Below are 15,752 nucleotides of genomic sequence, written 5' to 3'. Positions count from 1 at the left end.
CAGAATAGCAGCATTTATTTAAAATAAAAATCTCTTGTAACATTATCAGTGTCTTTACTGCAACTTTTGATCATCGTTGCTGAATAAAATTGTTAATTTCTTAGAAAAAAAGCATTGGTGCATATAAATAACAATATCTGAAATTTAATCAAATTTAAAAACAGCCATGTTTTGTGGCATATAACAAAAGGCCAGTATGGGCTGTGGTGGTAACATGTCTCATCAAATCATCTATAGTGATTTTATTTATACAAAATCATCATTACATCAAAGTTGACTATGTTTTTCAGTCCAAATACAATTTTTGTGCATACTGTATCTGTTTGGAATGGCAAATTATCACATGAAATGCATTTTAAAAAAATCTATTTTAAGCTACATTGATATGGGGTTTGAAATCATATTCAAATCACATTTCTGGAAATCTGTTTCAGTCTGACTGCTTTGAATGGATTTGCGCCACAAAAAACCTAAACATGTCAGACATTACTGAAGGAAACATGCTGAAAGTCATTGCAGAAACAAAGCTGTTGATGTGAAGTGCAGGTTGTGGAGAAAATAACAATATACTGCTAGTCCGCCTACTCTGCACACCTCTTTGAAGTCAGAGACCAGCATAGAGAATAATGCTGTGCATACCAGCCTCCCTCGTTTCTGCTGCTTCTGGTAGTCCAGTGACACAGTTACACATTGTCATGTTGTTAGACAACATCTGTATTGCCAACATGTTGCTGTTGCTGATTTTTGACATAGACATTACAACACCTCATTGCCATAGAAACATATGCAGCCAGCCCAAGTCTTATGATGATGACCGGGATTTGTGAAGTATCATAATTAATGTCAAATCCTTTGTTTTTCCAGATAGTGAAAGTCTTGCCCAAATCTCCACTAGCCTTTTAGAAATGATACATTTCAAAACACAAAGCAATTTTTTTGTTAATTTTTATAATAGCTCAATTTTAAAGAAGCAATAAAGGGATAGTTCACCCATAAATTAAAATTTTGTCATTAATTACTCACCCTCATGTTGTTCCAAATCCGAAATACCTTTGTTCCTCTTCGGAACACAAATTAAGATATTTCTGATGAAATCTGAGCGCTTTCTGACCCTGCATAGACAGCAAAGCAACTACCATGTTCAAGGTTCAGAAAATTAGTAAGGATATTGTTAAAATAGTCCAAGAGACATCAGTGATTCAACCTTAATTTACAAGCAGAGGAATGCACATGCATGTGTCGTGTACTCTCGTGAATGTGCGTGAAGACTGACATGAAAGAGAAGAAATCTTTGAATAAAGTTGTTGTTTTTGTTTTCATTGCTCACAAAAAGTATTCTCGTAGCTTCATAAAATTACTGTTAAACCACTGATGTCACATGGACTATTTTAACGTTGTCTTTACTACCTTTCTGGGCCTTGAACATTGTGGTTGCGTTGCTGTCTATGCAGGGTCAGAAAGCTCTTGGACTTCATCAAAAATATCTTAATTTGTGTTCCGAAGATGAATAATGATCTTACAGGTTTTCTAGGAAGCATCTTCACCAAGCATTTGTTTGCTAACAGTAATTTAGTATAGCACGTTATTCACCATCATAACAAAAGCTTCCTTCATACTGTAACTTTATTCATGCTGCCCACACTATCAAATAGTTTCAACTCATCCCCTTTAAAAGAGTCAATAGTACATTAAAGAGTTCGATTCCCTCTGGGATGGATAAAACAAACCCTTATTCGACTCTTGCTGCTTATCGATGGCATCTCTTCCATGTGATCCTCCTAGAATATTCTCCTCACTACTTTTTGATGCCGGGTGAAGTGCACGCTTTTTGTTATTAAGCAGGCTGGATGACTGGAAGCCTCTTCAATTTGACTGACTGATTAATGCCCACATGCTACGGTTCCCAGAGCATAGAGTCAATGATCTTTACGTGTCTGGGGCTCCATTACACTGCATGGGTGCCGTCATTTCCTGCTGCTGTCTCTGTAGTATTTAACTCCAGTATTTCAAGTGAATACAGCTGTTCATGAAGGTGCAAAGTGCTGGCCTGCTGTCCAGACGAGATTGTCTGTCATTGCTGCTCTCTGTAGCATGTTTGTTTGCATAAGTATTTGTACTCCAGCCACATAAGAAATTATCCCATCATTCGGTTGCAGTCCCATGTGAGTTGCATTTGGCAGCAGTTCGGCGATCAGCGTTTCGCATCACGTTCGGTAAACAAAGCAAGCTTGGTAGGAAATTGTTGCGTGATTAGGTTGGGGCTTTTGTTTGCTGGATTATTTGTAGTCTTTCACACTGATCTGCATCACTAAGTATTTAAGAAGCTTTGTTGGGGACTTGGAAAAATTGTGTTTTTTCTTGATGATTTCTTCGTTTTCTTTTACAAAGTGGGGAAAGCATTTAAGATAATTAAGTTTGAAGCTTAAATGTTTCCCTGCTGTGTGTGTCTGCCTGTGTAGGAGGCCCATGACCATAGACGTGCAGCACATAACAGAGAGGATTGTGGGACTGACCATTACGTTTCATTATTACAATAATAACTGCAATTGTTTTCCTTTTTTTATCAGCTCCACTTTATCTGAATGAATAACCATGAATTGTGCTTTGGTTAATGCGAATTTCTCAATGATGTGGGGGCGGACTCGCATTAAACCAACAAGATTGAACCGAACAGATCGTGGCTCTTTTTGCAGATGTGTAGCGCGAGTGAGATTTGTGCTGAAGATTATGGTATGAATGAGGCTCACTGCAAATAACTGCAATCAGTCCTGTAATGGGAACATCAGGAGAGGTCTCGTTAATAAGGAAGAAAAGAGCATCAGTAGAAGAAGAGAGAAATCAAAGTTGCATGCTGGGATATTCATATCTTAGAGAGGAGATTGGAATTATTTGATACTCGCTGAAATGAGTTGACTGCATGTGGGCTAAAGGAACACCGTACAGATGCATGAAGGGGTTTGTGTGTTTGCAGGATGTGTTTAATGAATATTTCGCTATTTTGAATGCGCTGCTTAAAAAGGATGCTGATTGGTGGGAAAGCTGTGGAATTGTGCCAGAATATTTCTTGAAATAATGTTTCAACTTTCTTTGAGGTGAACTCAAATTGAGAGTTTTATTGCACTACTAATGACCCTCGATGAAACGTATCAGCTTTCACAATTATTTCTTACACACATGTTTGGCTAATGGAAGGGCCACTCTAAGTTAAGCACCAGCTACTTATGAACTTCAGTTCACTTCTGCTTTTTCCTCGCTGTATTGTCCTTTGCAATTTACAAATGTTTAAACTCTTATCTAGCTCTGGATAGAAAGGAGTAGTCAATAAACAGCATTCAGATTTTTATATGGCTGGTGGTCGACAGTGAAGTGGATAAAATCATTTGTGAAGAAGCTTCTCTCTATCCTGTCAGAACTGTTGAGCGCTGAGGTTGAGTAAAAGCTTTTTGTGAATCTTATTGACCTCTTCCACTAAAGTTGTAAAGGAGGGAAATGTCATAGAGTAATTTGATGGAAGGTAAACAAACTCACACATTTGTGCCGGACAAAAAAAAAAAAAAGGATGCCGATGCAGTGTTACCATAAAAGAAGTAGTTTGGAATACAGTTGTATTTAAAAATGACCACTGTATAATAAGAATAAGAATCAGTCAGTCAATCAATCAATCAATCAATCCATGCAGTTATATAATAGTATATCTGGCTAGTCATGTGATCTCGACATGTCAGACCCCATGAGATAACTACTGTAAAATGAATATTAATTTATTACTAATAATTTGACAATTTTTTGAATAATTGTTCGGTGCACTTTAAAAAATAAATAAATGTAGTTTGAAGTAGGACTGCATAAATTAATCGAATGTGATTGTCATGCGCATCTTGTCAGTAAAGCCGTTTCTGTAATCAGTAGTAAATCTCCATTCAGATGGAGCAGCATTTACTACACAGAGCCCTAGATCTCTGACTAGCTGTTGCTAGGAGTCCATAATAGTGTTAAACATGTCACTTCCTGTTGCCAGCAGGTGGTGCTATGCAAAAAAAAATTACAGACGATATAATCATATGATTATGAAATTAGAGAAATCGTTGGCGATAATAACAGCTGTTTGCGTCGCTTCTCAGTGAACATACGGCTCTGTGTAGTAAATGCTGCTCTATCTGAAAGCACTTGAAAATACCACATTTAATCACATATTTTTACTCCAAATTCACTTGATAATGTCAGTCGAGTGTTTGAAATAAATCCTTCTGTGAGATGATGTGACTTCTTACACAGAATAAGGCACGCAACATATTTCATAGTGTTCTAAGCAGTGATAGAGGCTATGTCGATTAGCACTGCATTATAGACATACTTTATTATAATGAAAATTATAATAATAATAACTCGGATAAACCATATATTGCCATAGTCGTGTGTTTATCACATTGAATCAATGAAAGCAGTGAAACCTGTTTATTCAGCAACTGCTATAAGCATTTCCTGGGTTTCTTCTGCGAGGCATATTTGGAGTTTCAGCACGAGAGCACCCTCTGACCTTTGGATGGAAATTTACTGCTGATCACAGAACCGTGCATCACTAAAAGATATGCATGACAATCGCAGCTTCTGTCTAATCGCGATTTATCGTGCAGCCCTAGTTTGAAGTGTGCAACTGTTTTTTGTCGACCTCATCAACAAACGCTAAACAAACAAATAAACCAACAAGCTGCTTTGCTATTCATTTCCCCAAACATTTAAGAAAATTTACAGTCAGCCAGCAGACGTGCTCGTAAAACTCTCTATATTGTTGCCATTCATAGGTGAAGGGAGAACACTTGTAAATTTCTGTGGCAAAGTCCACGCCTCATATCCGAATAACATTGATCTCTGCAAAGAATGATTAAAACATGCATTGATTAGATGATAAAAGAGTCATTGTGGACATTGATTCAAGCATTAAATATTCCTGCCTTTCACAGCTCTCCCTTGAGAGGTCTCTTTCAGTCCTCTTCCTGTTTTCCGTAGAATATTGGAGTCAAGATTGCCATTGCTGGGTTCATTACATTGCAGCTTTAGTTAATGAAACGGACCCAGGCCGACGCAGGGGCCCTTTATGTGCGCCAATCAATCGGGCCCCAGTAAATCTAATCCATCCTCTCTCATCTCAGTGCTCTGTAGATTTTTCTGCTGCCCAATGGCCAACCATCAGACACAACAATATATCATAAGGGGGGTGTAAATGGAAGTTATATTTAGCTGCCTGACCTTTCTGAGATGTACATCTGTCTGTCACCCTGCAGTCTTTGTGTGTGTGCTGTACTGATTGTTATTTACTGTCGACAAAGCTGGTTCTAATGTCAACTCAGGGTGCTCTGTTAGTTGAGCCCGTGACACACACACACACACACACACAGGCTAATAGATGCTTGGAAACACAAAGACACATTATATTTAGGGATCTTGCAATTTGAAAAGACCTACCCACCTCACTGTGCTTTATATGAAAATTCATGCCCAATCAACATGTCTCATCTTTATAGACTTTAAACGCTGGTTCTCATCTTTATATGTCTCTCTATTTATCTTAAAAATAGAAAACGCACACATACATACACACATACGCTTTTACCGCTCCTGCTGAGTTATTGTGTTGAAGGGAGCAAAACAATAGTGATTTTTAGGCACTTTTATCTGCATCAGGACCAATTTACTCTTGTCATCCCAAAAACTGGCAATTTCCATCGCTAACTGAACAGTATGTGGCCTCTGCTGCAGCTACATCAGTGCAGCCAGGAATGATTGTGAATGCCACATTGTTTAAAGACTTTTGTTGTTACAAATAATGCTGGGATAAAAAAAAAAAAAAAGAACAAACAGCTGTGTGTTTTCTTCTAACACTTTCTCTTTCTTTCTCTTTTTCTATTTTTTTAGAAATATACAAAGTCTGTGTTAATTTGTCAGACATGATCACCCACTGTAGAAACATAAGTTTGATTGTGGGAGTGCAGTGTTCAGCTGCTGGGCTGATTACTTTGTGCAACATTTGATGTCTACAATGTGCTCTAATTCGCTGTTGTAATGGAAGTCATCAGTGCTAATTCTCAGCTTTGATTTTTCGACAAAAGATGGTGATTTAGCATTGCCCAGGGTTTCTCAGACACCCGATGTTCTCAGACTTGAAATCAATTTTATTATTATTATTTTTGAGAACACATTTATTATAGCCCCCGAGTCCATTCATTTTTTTTCTGTGGTCTTCCATTGTATTTTTTTTTTTTCCTTATCAACTGCTTTGAGCACCGTAATGCCAGATAACTGTCCTCCAAACAAATGCATTATACTAGTAAAAGCCAAGGTGAAATATTTACAATTACAGTGTTTATAATTATATTTGTATTGATGTATTGATTGATTGTTTGTAGTGTGTGTGTGTGTGTGTGTGTGTGTGTGTGTGTGTGTGTGTGTGTGTGTGTGTGTGTGTGTGTGAATAGAGCCATCTACCCTTTAAATAAAAAATATTTGAGTGCGAAAAATTCCCCATATGGGTTGTTGCCTTATAGTTTAGCAGTAGCACACTAGCATAAGTGTAGTTTTTCTCCAGAATATCTACTCAATTACAATTAAAATAATTTGTTACTAAATGAATCCACATATTTGAACGAATAGACTGAGCTAATGATTCAGTGAGCCATTCATAAAGTCACTTTCTACTTTCTGAATTAATCAGTCATTTGATCAAATCGGTTGAATGAATGACTGAATGACTCACTCATTAAGACGTTAAGATTTGTAAAAAAAAATTCACATTTCATATTTCAATATTTAATTAAAACCCACTAATGTCCATTTAAATCCTGTTCATCTTATAGCATTATTTATGCAATTCTAATTGTAGTGTAAACACACCTCTGAAAAGTGTATATACAGTATGTATGTACTGTATGTATTAGAAGGCGACACCATAATTTTGTTCATTTGCATATAGTTTCGAACAGTCTTTGTTGAGTATGCAGCACAAAGAATGCCAGATTCTGACTATGGTGCCATGGCTGTGGCTCACAAGATTTTGGAACAGATCTTTGGTTAATACCAAAGACCAAATACCAAACCACTGGTTAATATTTATTTATTTTTAAGAAAAGCTTGCATTGATGAATAATGAAGCACATAATATTCACTGTATTACCCATTCTTCCCACAATTTTATCCAGTGTTGTCAAACCAGAGTCAGTGAGTGTAACGGAGTGGCGTACAGAAGTGAAGGCAGGCCTCCAGGGGCCGGAGCCAATGCGATTCATGTTTGGGTCTAAATAAGTTGATTGAGTTTGCTGGTGACAATGTATAGTGCGAAGGACTTGGTAATGTTGTTAGAGAATTAGTGCCCCATGATGAATTGTGCGACAGAGCGGCTCTGACAGCCCCGTGGTGGTTTACTCTTAGCTGTGCAGTTTATACTCATTTAAACGCCAAGGACTTTTCACTTTTGTTTAAGGCATTTATTCCTGTCCCCTGCGTGACAGCATGGCTCACTGTTGAATGGTAAAAAGCCCTGTGTGTTTGGATGAAACTTCAGTGTTGCTTTAGCTAATCAGGTTGTGGAGTTCTCCGCCTGCATGCTGGGTTTCTTAGCATTGAATTTTTGGGATATTGAAGGGTCCTGTATTTCCACAGGGTTGCAAAGGAAGCCTGGATTGGAGGAGAGCCAAATTCTCCTCTTGTCAGAGTCAGCGAGCAGCACTCCACTGAGCGTTCCCTATAACAGAGCAATAACAGCAGACAGGACAAATCCAGCAATGAATATAACTGTGTTTCTGACTCAATAAAGACACAGAAGAGACAGCGCTGGATTTGAGCCTGTAGGGCTGAAGATATTAAACACGCAGAGCACTTTTTAATGTGTTGGCTTGAGCTGCCATCATTCAGTGAAGGGGATTATTGATCCTGGCTGCCATTTCTTTCCTCAGTCACTTCATAAAGAATCGGATGACTGGGGAGGGACTGCTGGGTGTGGCATCCTTCTTCTCTTTTCTCCATTACTTTACCTCCTGATGGCATCGATCTCCAGGCTGGCCTCCTCTCCAGAGAGCCGCCGGAGCATCTCACTGGGCTAGGCTAGCTGTTATTACAAACCTCTTCCTTTATAAATGTGCAGTTCCTCTCTAAATTATGTCTGGAACAACGTCAGACCAATTTGTACCAAGCTCTAACCAAAGGAACACAAAAGAAGAAAAGAGATTATTGATTATTTAAACATCACAAGGATTGTTAGCTGAACAAAGATAATCGATATCGATAATTGGTAGGGAGAACCTTCTATGAAAGACAAAACATTTTCAATTTCAATATCAAAACAGATCTGCTGTTCATGCAATGGGAAAATGATGTAGAATTAGTCACAGTTCCTGTATTTCCTGTGCAGCCTTTTTTTTACTTTTTTATTTTTTTATTTTCTCTATTAGTGGAATGACACGTTTTTTTTTTTGTTTGTTTGTTTGTTTTTTGAAAATGAATTTCTTGAGGAATATTGCCTTATGCAGTGGTTATTTCTGAGGTGAGGAAAGAGTTCTCTGCTATGATATCTGCCCTCAGTTATGGTGTAGTGCTCAGTGAGAGCGGGTCTCTCATTCGTCCATGTCCTCTACCGGAGCAGTGTGCCGCACCCTCACCTTCATCCTTTCACCATCCTGTTTCTAATAAATGTGCAAATGGTGTTGGTTTGTGAACCCAGGAGCTTGTGCTCATCAAGGTCACTCCATAGCCATGTTGAAGGCAGCTTGTGGGTGGAGAAAAAAGACAACTTTTCTTCAGAGACAAAAGCAATGTGGAAGTAATGTAGTCGTTTTTATTTGATGTGGATTTTTTTTTTTTTTTTTATTATTTTTATTTTTTTTTTTTTTTTTTATTATTATTATCATTAGGTTTAGTTTTAGGTGTCATTTTTGGTTAACTATTTTGATTTATTTTGATCAATTTATTATTACTCATAATACAGTACTGTATAGTTTTTCAAAACAAAGGGAAAATAACTGGCTGCACTACTAGCTAATTAGTATATATATGTATATATATAATTAAATTTAAGCTATTTAAATGATGCAATATGTTTAAATATACGGTATATCAGATTGATTTTTCATTCATTCATTCATTCATTCATTCATTCATTCATTCAGCCATATTTATCAGGAGCAAAAACCATGAGGAGCTTAATCTAGATTTTGTATATTCTTTATCTAATATTAAATTGGATTGATGTAAAAACTAGAGAAACACTCAAAAAAAAATTATTGGAGAACTGCAGCATTTAACTACAAAGATACTCAGGGCCTCTGCGAATTTTAAATCAGTTCATTTACAGCTGTCTGAAAGAACTGATTTACTAAAATGAATCCAAACTCTGCTCAGCTTAGAAATAGAGTGTTTGATTATTGTATCAGCTTACAAAGCCACAAAGCTGTTATCTTAAAAAACACAATTTAGCACAATGTTTGCCTTCTCCAGAGCCATAGTTTCCTGAACTGTTGTTCGTGAACTGAAAGGTGTTTTGTAAGTTAATGGACAACTAATATATTCTCAAAATCTAAAATTATAATAAATAATTTAAACATAAAATCTAAATAAAACACTTAAATAGCATAATATTGCAGTTCATATGACCATTAACTTACGCCAGAGAACCGTAAACATGTACAAATGTTAAATGATTGAAATTTTAACTTAATATCCTCAGGAAGCACTTAAAGTAAATATTTTAGGTTAAGTGGGTTTGGCTTACAAAAAAGTTTAGGAATCCCTGTCCTAAGCAAAAAGTAGCTTGTTGCTGTAAATCTACTGTCTCACTTTTGAAAAAAATGTAGTTAATTTACTAGGATTGCTGCTGTTAGTTACTTCCAAATGCTGATCAGTGGCATACAATATTAGTTCTTCTCTGTCGATGTTACCCACGATGACAACAACACTGGGTGAATGGGACTCTATCCTCTAGGTAGCCACTGCACTCTTCATCTCAGCATATTCAACAACCATTACAAATTCCAATTATTACTCTCTAAGCCATACAGATCTTGAAAGCTTCTGCATCCTGTGCTGTGATTTGCTCTGTGGCTCCTTATGGATGTCTCCATGGGAGCCATAACAGTAGTAAAATATTACCCAACATTTTTTTCAAAACATGCTGACTACAACAACATGCAGCTAATTGAGAACTTACTCACCAATAATGACTTATCATACTCTGCTCAGCACAGTGCTGATGCAGGCAGGCTCATTTAGCAAGCCAGAGTTTACCATTTAATGAAATCTGAAAATGTCAGATGGAGAGAGAGAGAGAGATAGGACAAGGGGTTGCATATGGATTTGTCCATTGAAATCCTCTCACTCCAGTGCCCCCAGAGTCTTTATTTATTGTTACAACCTTCATTTAGACATTTGCTTAATGGGCAATTCAGTGAAATTATATAGTAGTGCTGTTTTTATTTATGTTTTTGCCAGGTCAGTAGGTTAATGTGTATCATAGCCATTCCCTGGTGACGAAAGAGGTAATGTATTGTATCACTCTCCTGCTATTCTCATGCTAAAGCAGGAGTAGCAGGCCTGTTGTTGCTTTGCCACGGCCTCCACTGTAATCTGTCAGTCAGCCTAACTGTGGCTGATTTAATTTCATTTTCTTTCATGGGTCATTTTCCCCTAGACTGTTGTCTTTTTGTCCTCAAAATATATACTGTCTGTCTTCAGTAGGTGGCGCTGAGGTTGATGTAATCTTCTGGATCGGTTCTTCATGTATCTCTCTCACTGCATGAAACTATTTACACTTGGCCACATGAAGACCAGATCAAAGATCTCAATATTACCTATGGTGTCCCACAGGGGTCAGTTCTTAGCAACATTCTGTTCCTCAACTACATGCTCTTACTAATTGAAATCATAAACAAAAGAAGCATAATGTTCACAGCTATGCTGATGATGAACAGCTCTATTTTAAAACTAGCCCCTGCTCCCACAGCACTGAAAAGAATTGCCTTTTTAGAATCAGCCTGTTTGCAGCCATAATCATAATGTTTTATTGCATTTTAAGTACTCTTATCTTTTTCTCTTCTTTGAGATTGCCTAATGCAATAATTTAAATTATTATTAGTGATGAAGTAATAGTGAAGATAAGATTGCTATATGCATTGAGTTGGGCCTGTATATGCTAGATATAAACACCCTGATAACTAAAGCTCTGTGTATGTTTTCAGTCCTTTCTTTGCCTACTGTACAGTGATGGTAGCTATTGTTCTGGGGGATGACATAGATGAATGGAGGTAGGGGTGCTCTAATTGTTTCTTGTGAGGGGGGCTGTCTGGATGGGCTGTCTAGTCCCCCTTAGAGGGAACATACACTTTTCTTTTCTCTGTGCACAACTAACCAAGAGCTGTTTGCTCACACATACACAGCCAACCCGCCTTCCCTGTTCTGTTTGTTCATTAAAATGTGTATCCTATCTTTCTTTTTTTGTCTATTGAGTTATATGTTGCATATTCTCTTCTAATTTCTTCACTGTTTCTTCTTGAATGACCCTTCGCCTGACCCTTTGCCTTCATCTGCAAAATCACTTTACCATTCTGAGCTGCAGTTTTGGGGTATAACTAAAAAGTAATAAAAGTAACAATAATACTAACATACTACTTATACAACTAATACTGACATTATTTTTAATTGGATCATTTTAAACCAATTCCATTTAAAGCTGCAGTCCATAAGTTTTGCCTCTTTGTCGCCATCTCTGTTTGAATACCTGGAATTGTAGCTGTGTGCTTCATTATCTAGTTTGCATGGGTTGTGAGTCGGCACGGCTCCAGCGCAGATTAATCTAATGGATATTTACTGTACTGTGCAATCCCAGATTCTAGCCTTCATCTTGGAATATATATAAGAATAACCCAAATAAGAATTTTCACCGTATATTGCCATCTGAACAAGTAAGTAACATGTCTGCCACGTTTAATCTGACCTACTGAGGAAAAAAGCATTACCATAAATCTCGCTACCCATGGTGATTAAATCTAAAGATCGGTTAGTTCATATCACATCAAACCATTCAAATTATTATTATTGTTATACTTTATTCTCAAATGATTAATGTTAATGACATCAGCATTGGTAACTATGAGTATAGTGTGTATTAGCATGTAAATTTCATTTTCTGCACAGTCTAATCTAGTTGTCATACTCTTCAAATTTCATATTAAGAAATTATTTGAACCCAAAAAGCAAATTATGCTCCCTTCAAACTTGTTTTCTTTAAAATACAAATCTTTGTAATCCAAGGCTATCTGTAATCAGAAGCACATTTATAACTGGAATATAATTATTTTCATTCACATGTGTTTCATAAACACGTAATCCTTTATGGATTACAATCCGCCATCAAAATGATACATTTAATTATTCTGGCTGCTGTGAGAAAATGCTAAAACAATCCTCAACTTGCAGGATCCTCACATGCGATAGCCTACTAGATGGGACAACTTCTTTATGTTTACAGATGTGACGTAATGACGCAGTGCCATGCTTAACCCTCTGGAGTCGACTAACGCAGATACGTGTTTTGTGGCATATTCTCCTGATAAGACCAAAAATAACTTAAATTACACTTTCAGTTTTGATCGTACAGATAAGAGCAATACATCAATCGAATCTGTAAAGGGTCTACTTTTATTTGATTCTGATTCTGATTGACTCTGATTCATTTAAGAAAGAAAAATATTATGAATGAGTCATTGAATCATTCATTCAACAATTCATTGAAAAATGCTGAATCATTCAGTAATGAAGCAAGCGACTGCCTTTGAGCAATTCATTGAATCATTCACTCAACCAATTCATTCAAAAACACTGAATCATTCAGGAACCAAACTTAACATGTTTAGAACTAGCAACGACAGATCTTGAAGCTGTAGTGTAGGAATGTGGCTCCATACACAATGTATTTGGGATATTATTTTTTTTTTATTTTATTTTTTTATTTACTTATGTACATATTTGTCGGCTGAACTGGTTGTATTATTTGTGATTGGTATATCTTATTGAGGCACTCGGTGTGTGATATTATTCATTCATTCATTCATTCATTTGTCAAACGCTCAAACGCTCAACTCCATTAACAATACAACTTCAGCATGGTCTCGGCCCCCACCGCCTGCATAACAAGATGTGCCTTGAGTAATGTTCTCATCTGCTGGAAATAACACAACTAATAGTGAGATGCAACAAGGCCCTGCCGCTCCTATTATCAATATGTGGCAGGAAGCGAGAGAGGCTTGGCGGCAGATGCAAATTAGAAAGGGAGAGAAACTTGTCAGACTCTGTCACTGCTGTTGAAATCATTCTAATCTTTTTACCGAGGTGAGACCAAAGGAGGGCTCAACAACATGCAGGCCTGTGGCATATACTGTAGTCACATCCTGTACGTTTGTGGGAAATTAACTCGTTTAAAATGTGATGCAGCTATAGAAAACCACTTACCTGGGTAGTGCTTTATGCCTCGGTGCTTTAATGCATTGTGTGTCTGTGTGCATTATTTTTTCTGTGCATTATTTTTGTTTTCTTTTACATTTATCTTTTACATTTATCTTTTTGTTGTCTCCATTGTTTTCCCTTTTTCCCATGATGCCTCTGAAGCATACCTTGATGATGATTTTGATGATTTCGATGACCCTTTTGGAGATATTCCATTCAGTAAGTTGCCACTGAACCTCAGCCCTTGTGAATATGTAAAAATTGAATTCCAAATTTCCTGGTCCTCAAGGAATAGATTTTGTCATGTTTTATGTATTTGTGTGTTTCAGTCTGTGTGCTTGTAAAATAGACAGTCATTTCCAGTGTAGCCTCTATTAACCCGATCCACCTGCTCCTGTTTATTGTGCCCGAGTTAACTGCCCACCTATCAGAGGCTTCCGGCCATCATATGAGACAATGTCCTCTGTTATTTGTGCATTATTGGCCTTGCCACTAGCAATATTGTATTTCTAACCATTTTATTTAATATTTCTCAACTTGCTTTCCACGGATGCAACAAAAAAGGGATCAGGGCACTCTTTCCTGGACTTCAGAAAGGTACATGCTGAACTAAACCTGTAGCTGTTGGTGAAATTAGTGTGAGAAGTTTGTTGTGGTTGTTAGTACTCAAAAGCAGTATATTCCTTTGCATCACGGGAAACTATTTCACCACTTAACTTTTTGGTTTGTTTATTTTGTTTAGTTTGTTTTGGTTGTTTTTACTCACAGACTCTTTTTTGCCTTTAGATCCAAGCCTTATTTGCGTTGTCTTGAAGCATGGATTCATGGGTAATGCTTTCTTATTGAATTTCAAAGTTTTCATTTGTAGCCAATTATGCAGTGACAGCAGACCGCATTCCATTTGGCTTTCTCTCACTCCGAGATAGTCTCAGTGATCCCAGAACAGACTGCTTAAATATATTAGCACGACTAATCATCTCCCTGATCATCAGAATAAACTCACAGAACTGACAGTCTCCCGTGGATAATGGATCAACCCCTTCCTCGGACTCGACATCTAAATATGAATATAAAATGCAGACACTGTATGATAAGGAATATAAAAGAGCCATCAGACAACGGCATGCAGATTCAGATGAGGAAGAGGTGAGATTTCATCAGACGCAAACAATCTTTGTGCCTCTGAAATGGAAAGGAGCAGTTCAGAGGTGACCTTGTAAATACAAAGCTTATTGGCTGCCATGTGGAGCTGCAAATCACAGGATTTGAAATAGCATTAGTGGCAAACATTATTATTTTTAATGTGTGTTTCTTCTGGATCTGTTGGTGGTGCTTATTAAGAAAAAAAAAAGAGGGAAATTGACATGCACCACACACGCACACTTGGAGATCTGCTCGTAATGCCCCTGATGGTCGATCAGGACTTAGAAGAACAGAAGACGAGACCCCGTGCAATCAGTGCTGCTCACTGGGTCTGATTGATTTGCTTGTTTCTGTGTTGTCAGTCTTTTCCTCCGTTGTGGCAGATTGTGTCTCCAGGAAAGTGTAGGACTTTAATTCGCCCCCCATCACGAGCCTGCACATTATGAACTCCATTAATCATTGCTCTTTAACAGACTCTGTAACCAATTAGTTTCAATGTTTGGCAGAAAACAGGATTTTCAGTCTATTTATCATGGGCATTGTATAATTATTAAAACAATTACCTTCTCGGCAGAATGCGCCGTTGCTGTTTTCCATCAGGGGACGTGAAGGACCCACATCTCCTGGTCCTCCGTTCTAAATGGTTTTGCTGTGACAGCGTAATTTGTGTATTGCAGTTTGATTGTAAGGTGGCAAACGATAATAATGAGTACTTGTTTAGCCTTGGGCCCTTCAATGCATTTGAGTTCTTTTCTCCTGTTAACTTTTTTTTTTTTTTTTTCTTTTTTTTTTTTCTTTTGTGAGGCAGGGGAGCAAGAGGATGCTAAATACTATAGCTATTGCAAGTGGAGGTAGTGATGGGACAGTGGAATAGTAAATTATGATTAATATGTGGTTAAAGGTCTTGGTGGTGATGGGACAATGAGCTAGCAAATTATGGTAAACTACACAAAAAAAATCTTGAATATCCAACAAATAATTGATGCCATGAACCTTGCAAGCCCACAGCTAAGCATTAATAGTTGAAGCCTGGAACCTTGGCTGTAATGTTTCTCTTCCGCTTGGTAAATACTTGTGAATGATGGCAATGACTAATATATTATTTGCCCATTAGCAAGGTGACTTTC

At 37.4% G+C, this 15,752-nt stretch overlaps 1 protein-coding gene across 1 annotated transcript in view; it reads left to right on the top strand.

Annotated features, from left to right (window-relative positions):
• LOC109045056 (teneurin-2) overlaps window positions 1-13,831 on the top strand; it is a 138,390-nt gene extending 124,559 nt beyond the window's left edge. Inside the window, exons 6-7 of the mRNA XM_042770552.1 lie at window positions 13,645-13,701; window positions 13,812-13,831. Of these exons, the coding sequence (XP_042626486.1) occupies window positions 13,645-13,701; window positions 13,812-13,831 (77 nt within the window). The remainder of the gene's footprint in view (window positions 1-13,644; window positions 13,702-13,811) is intronic.
• The last annotated feature ends 1,921 nt before the right edge of the window (window positions 13,832-15,752 follow it).

Source organism: Cyprinus carpio, chromosome A14, assembly GCF_018340385.1.
Source record: "Cyprinus carpio isolate SPL01 chromosome A14, ASM1834038v1, whole genome shotgun sequence".
NCBI classification, from domain to species: Eukaryota; Metazoa; Chordata; class Actinopteri; order Cypriniformes; family Cyprinidae; genus Cyprinus; species Cyprinus carpio.
Note: the sequence above shows the minus strand (reverse complement) of the source record. Positions and strands in the feature narration are given on the sequence as shown.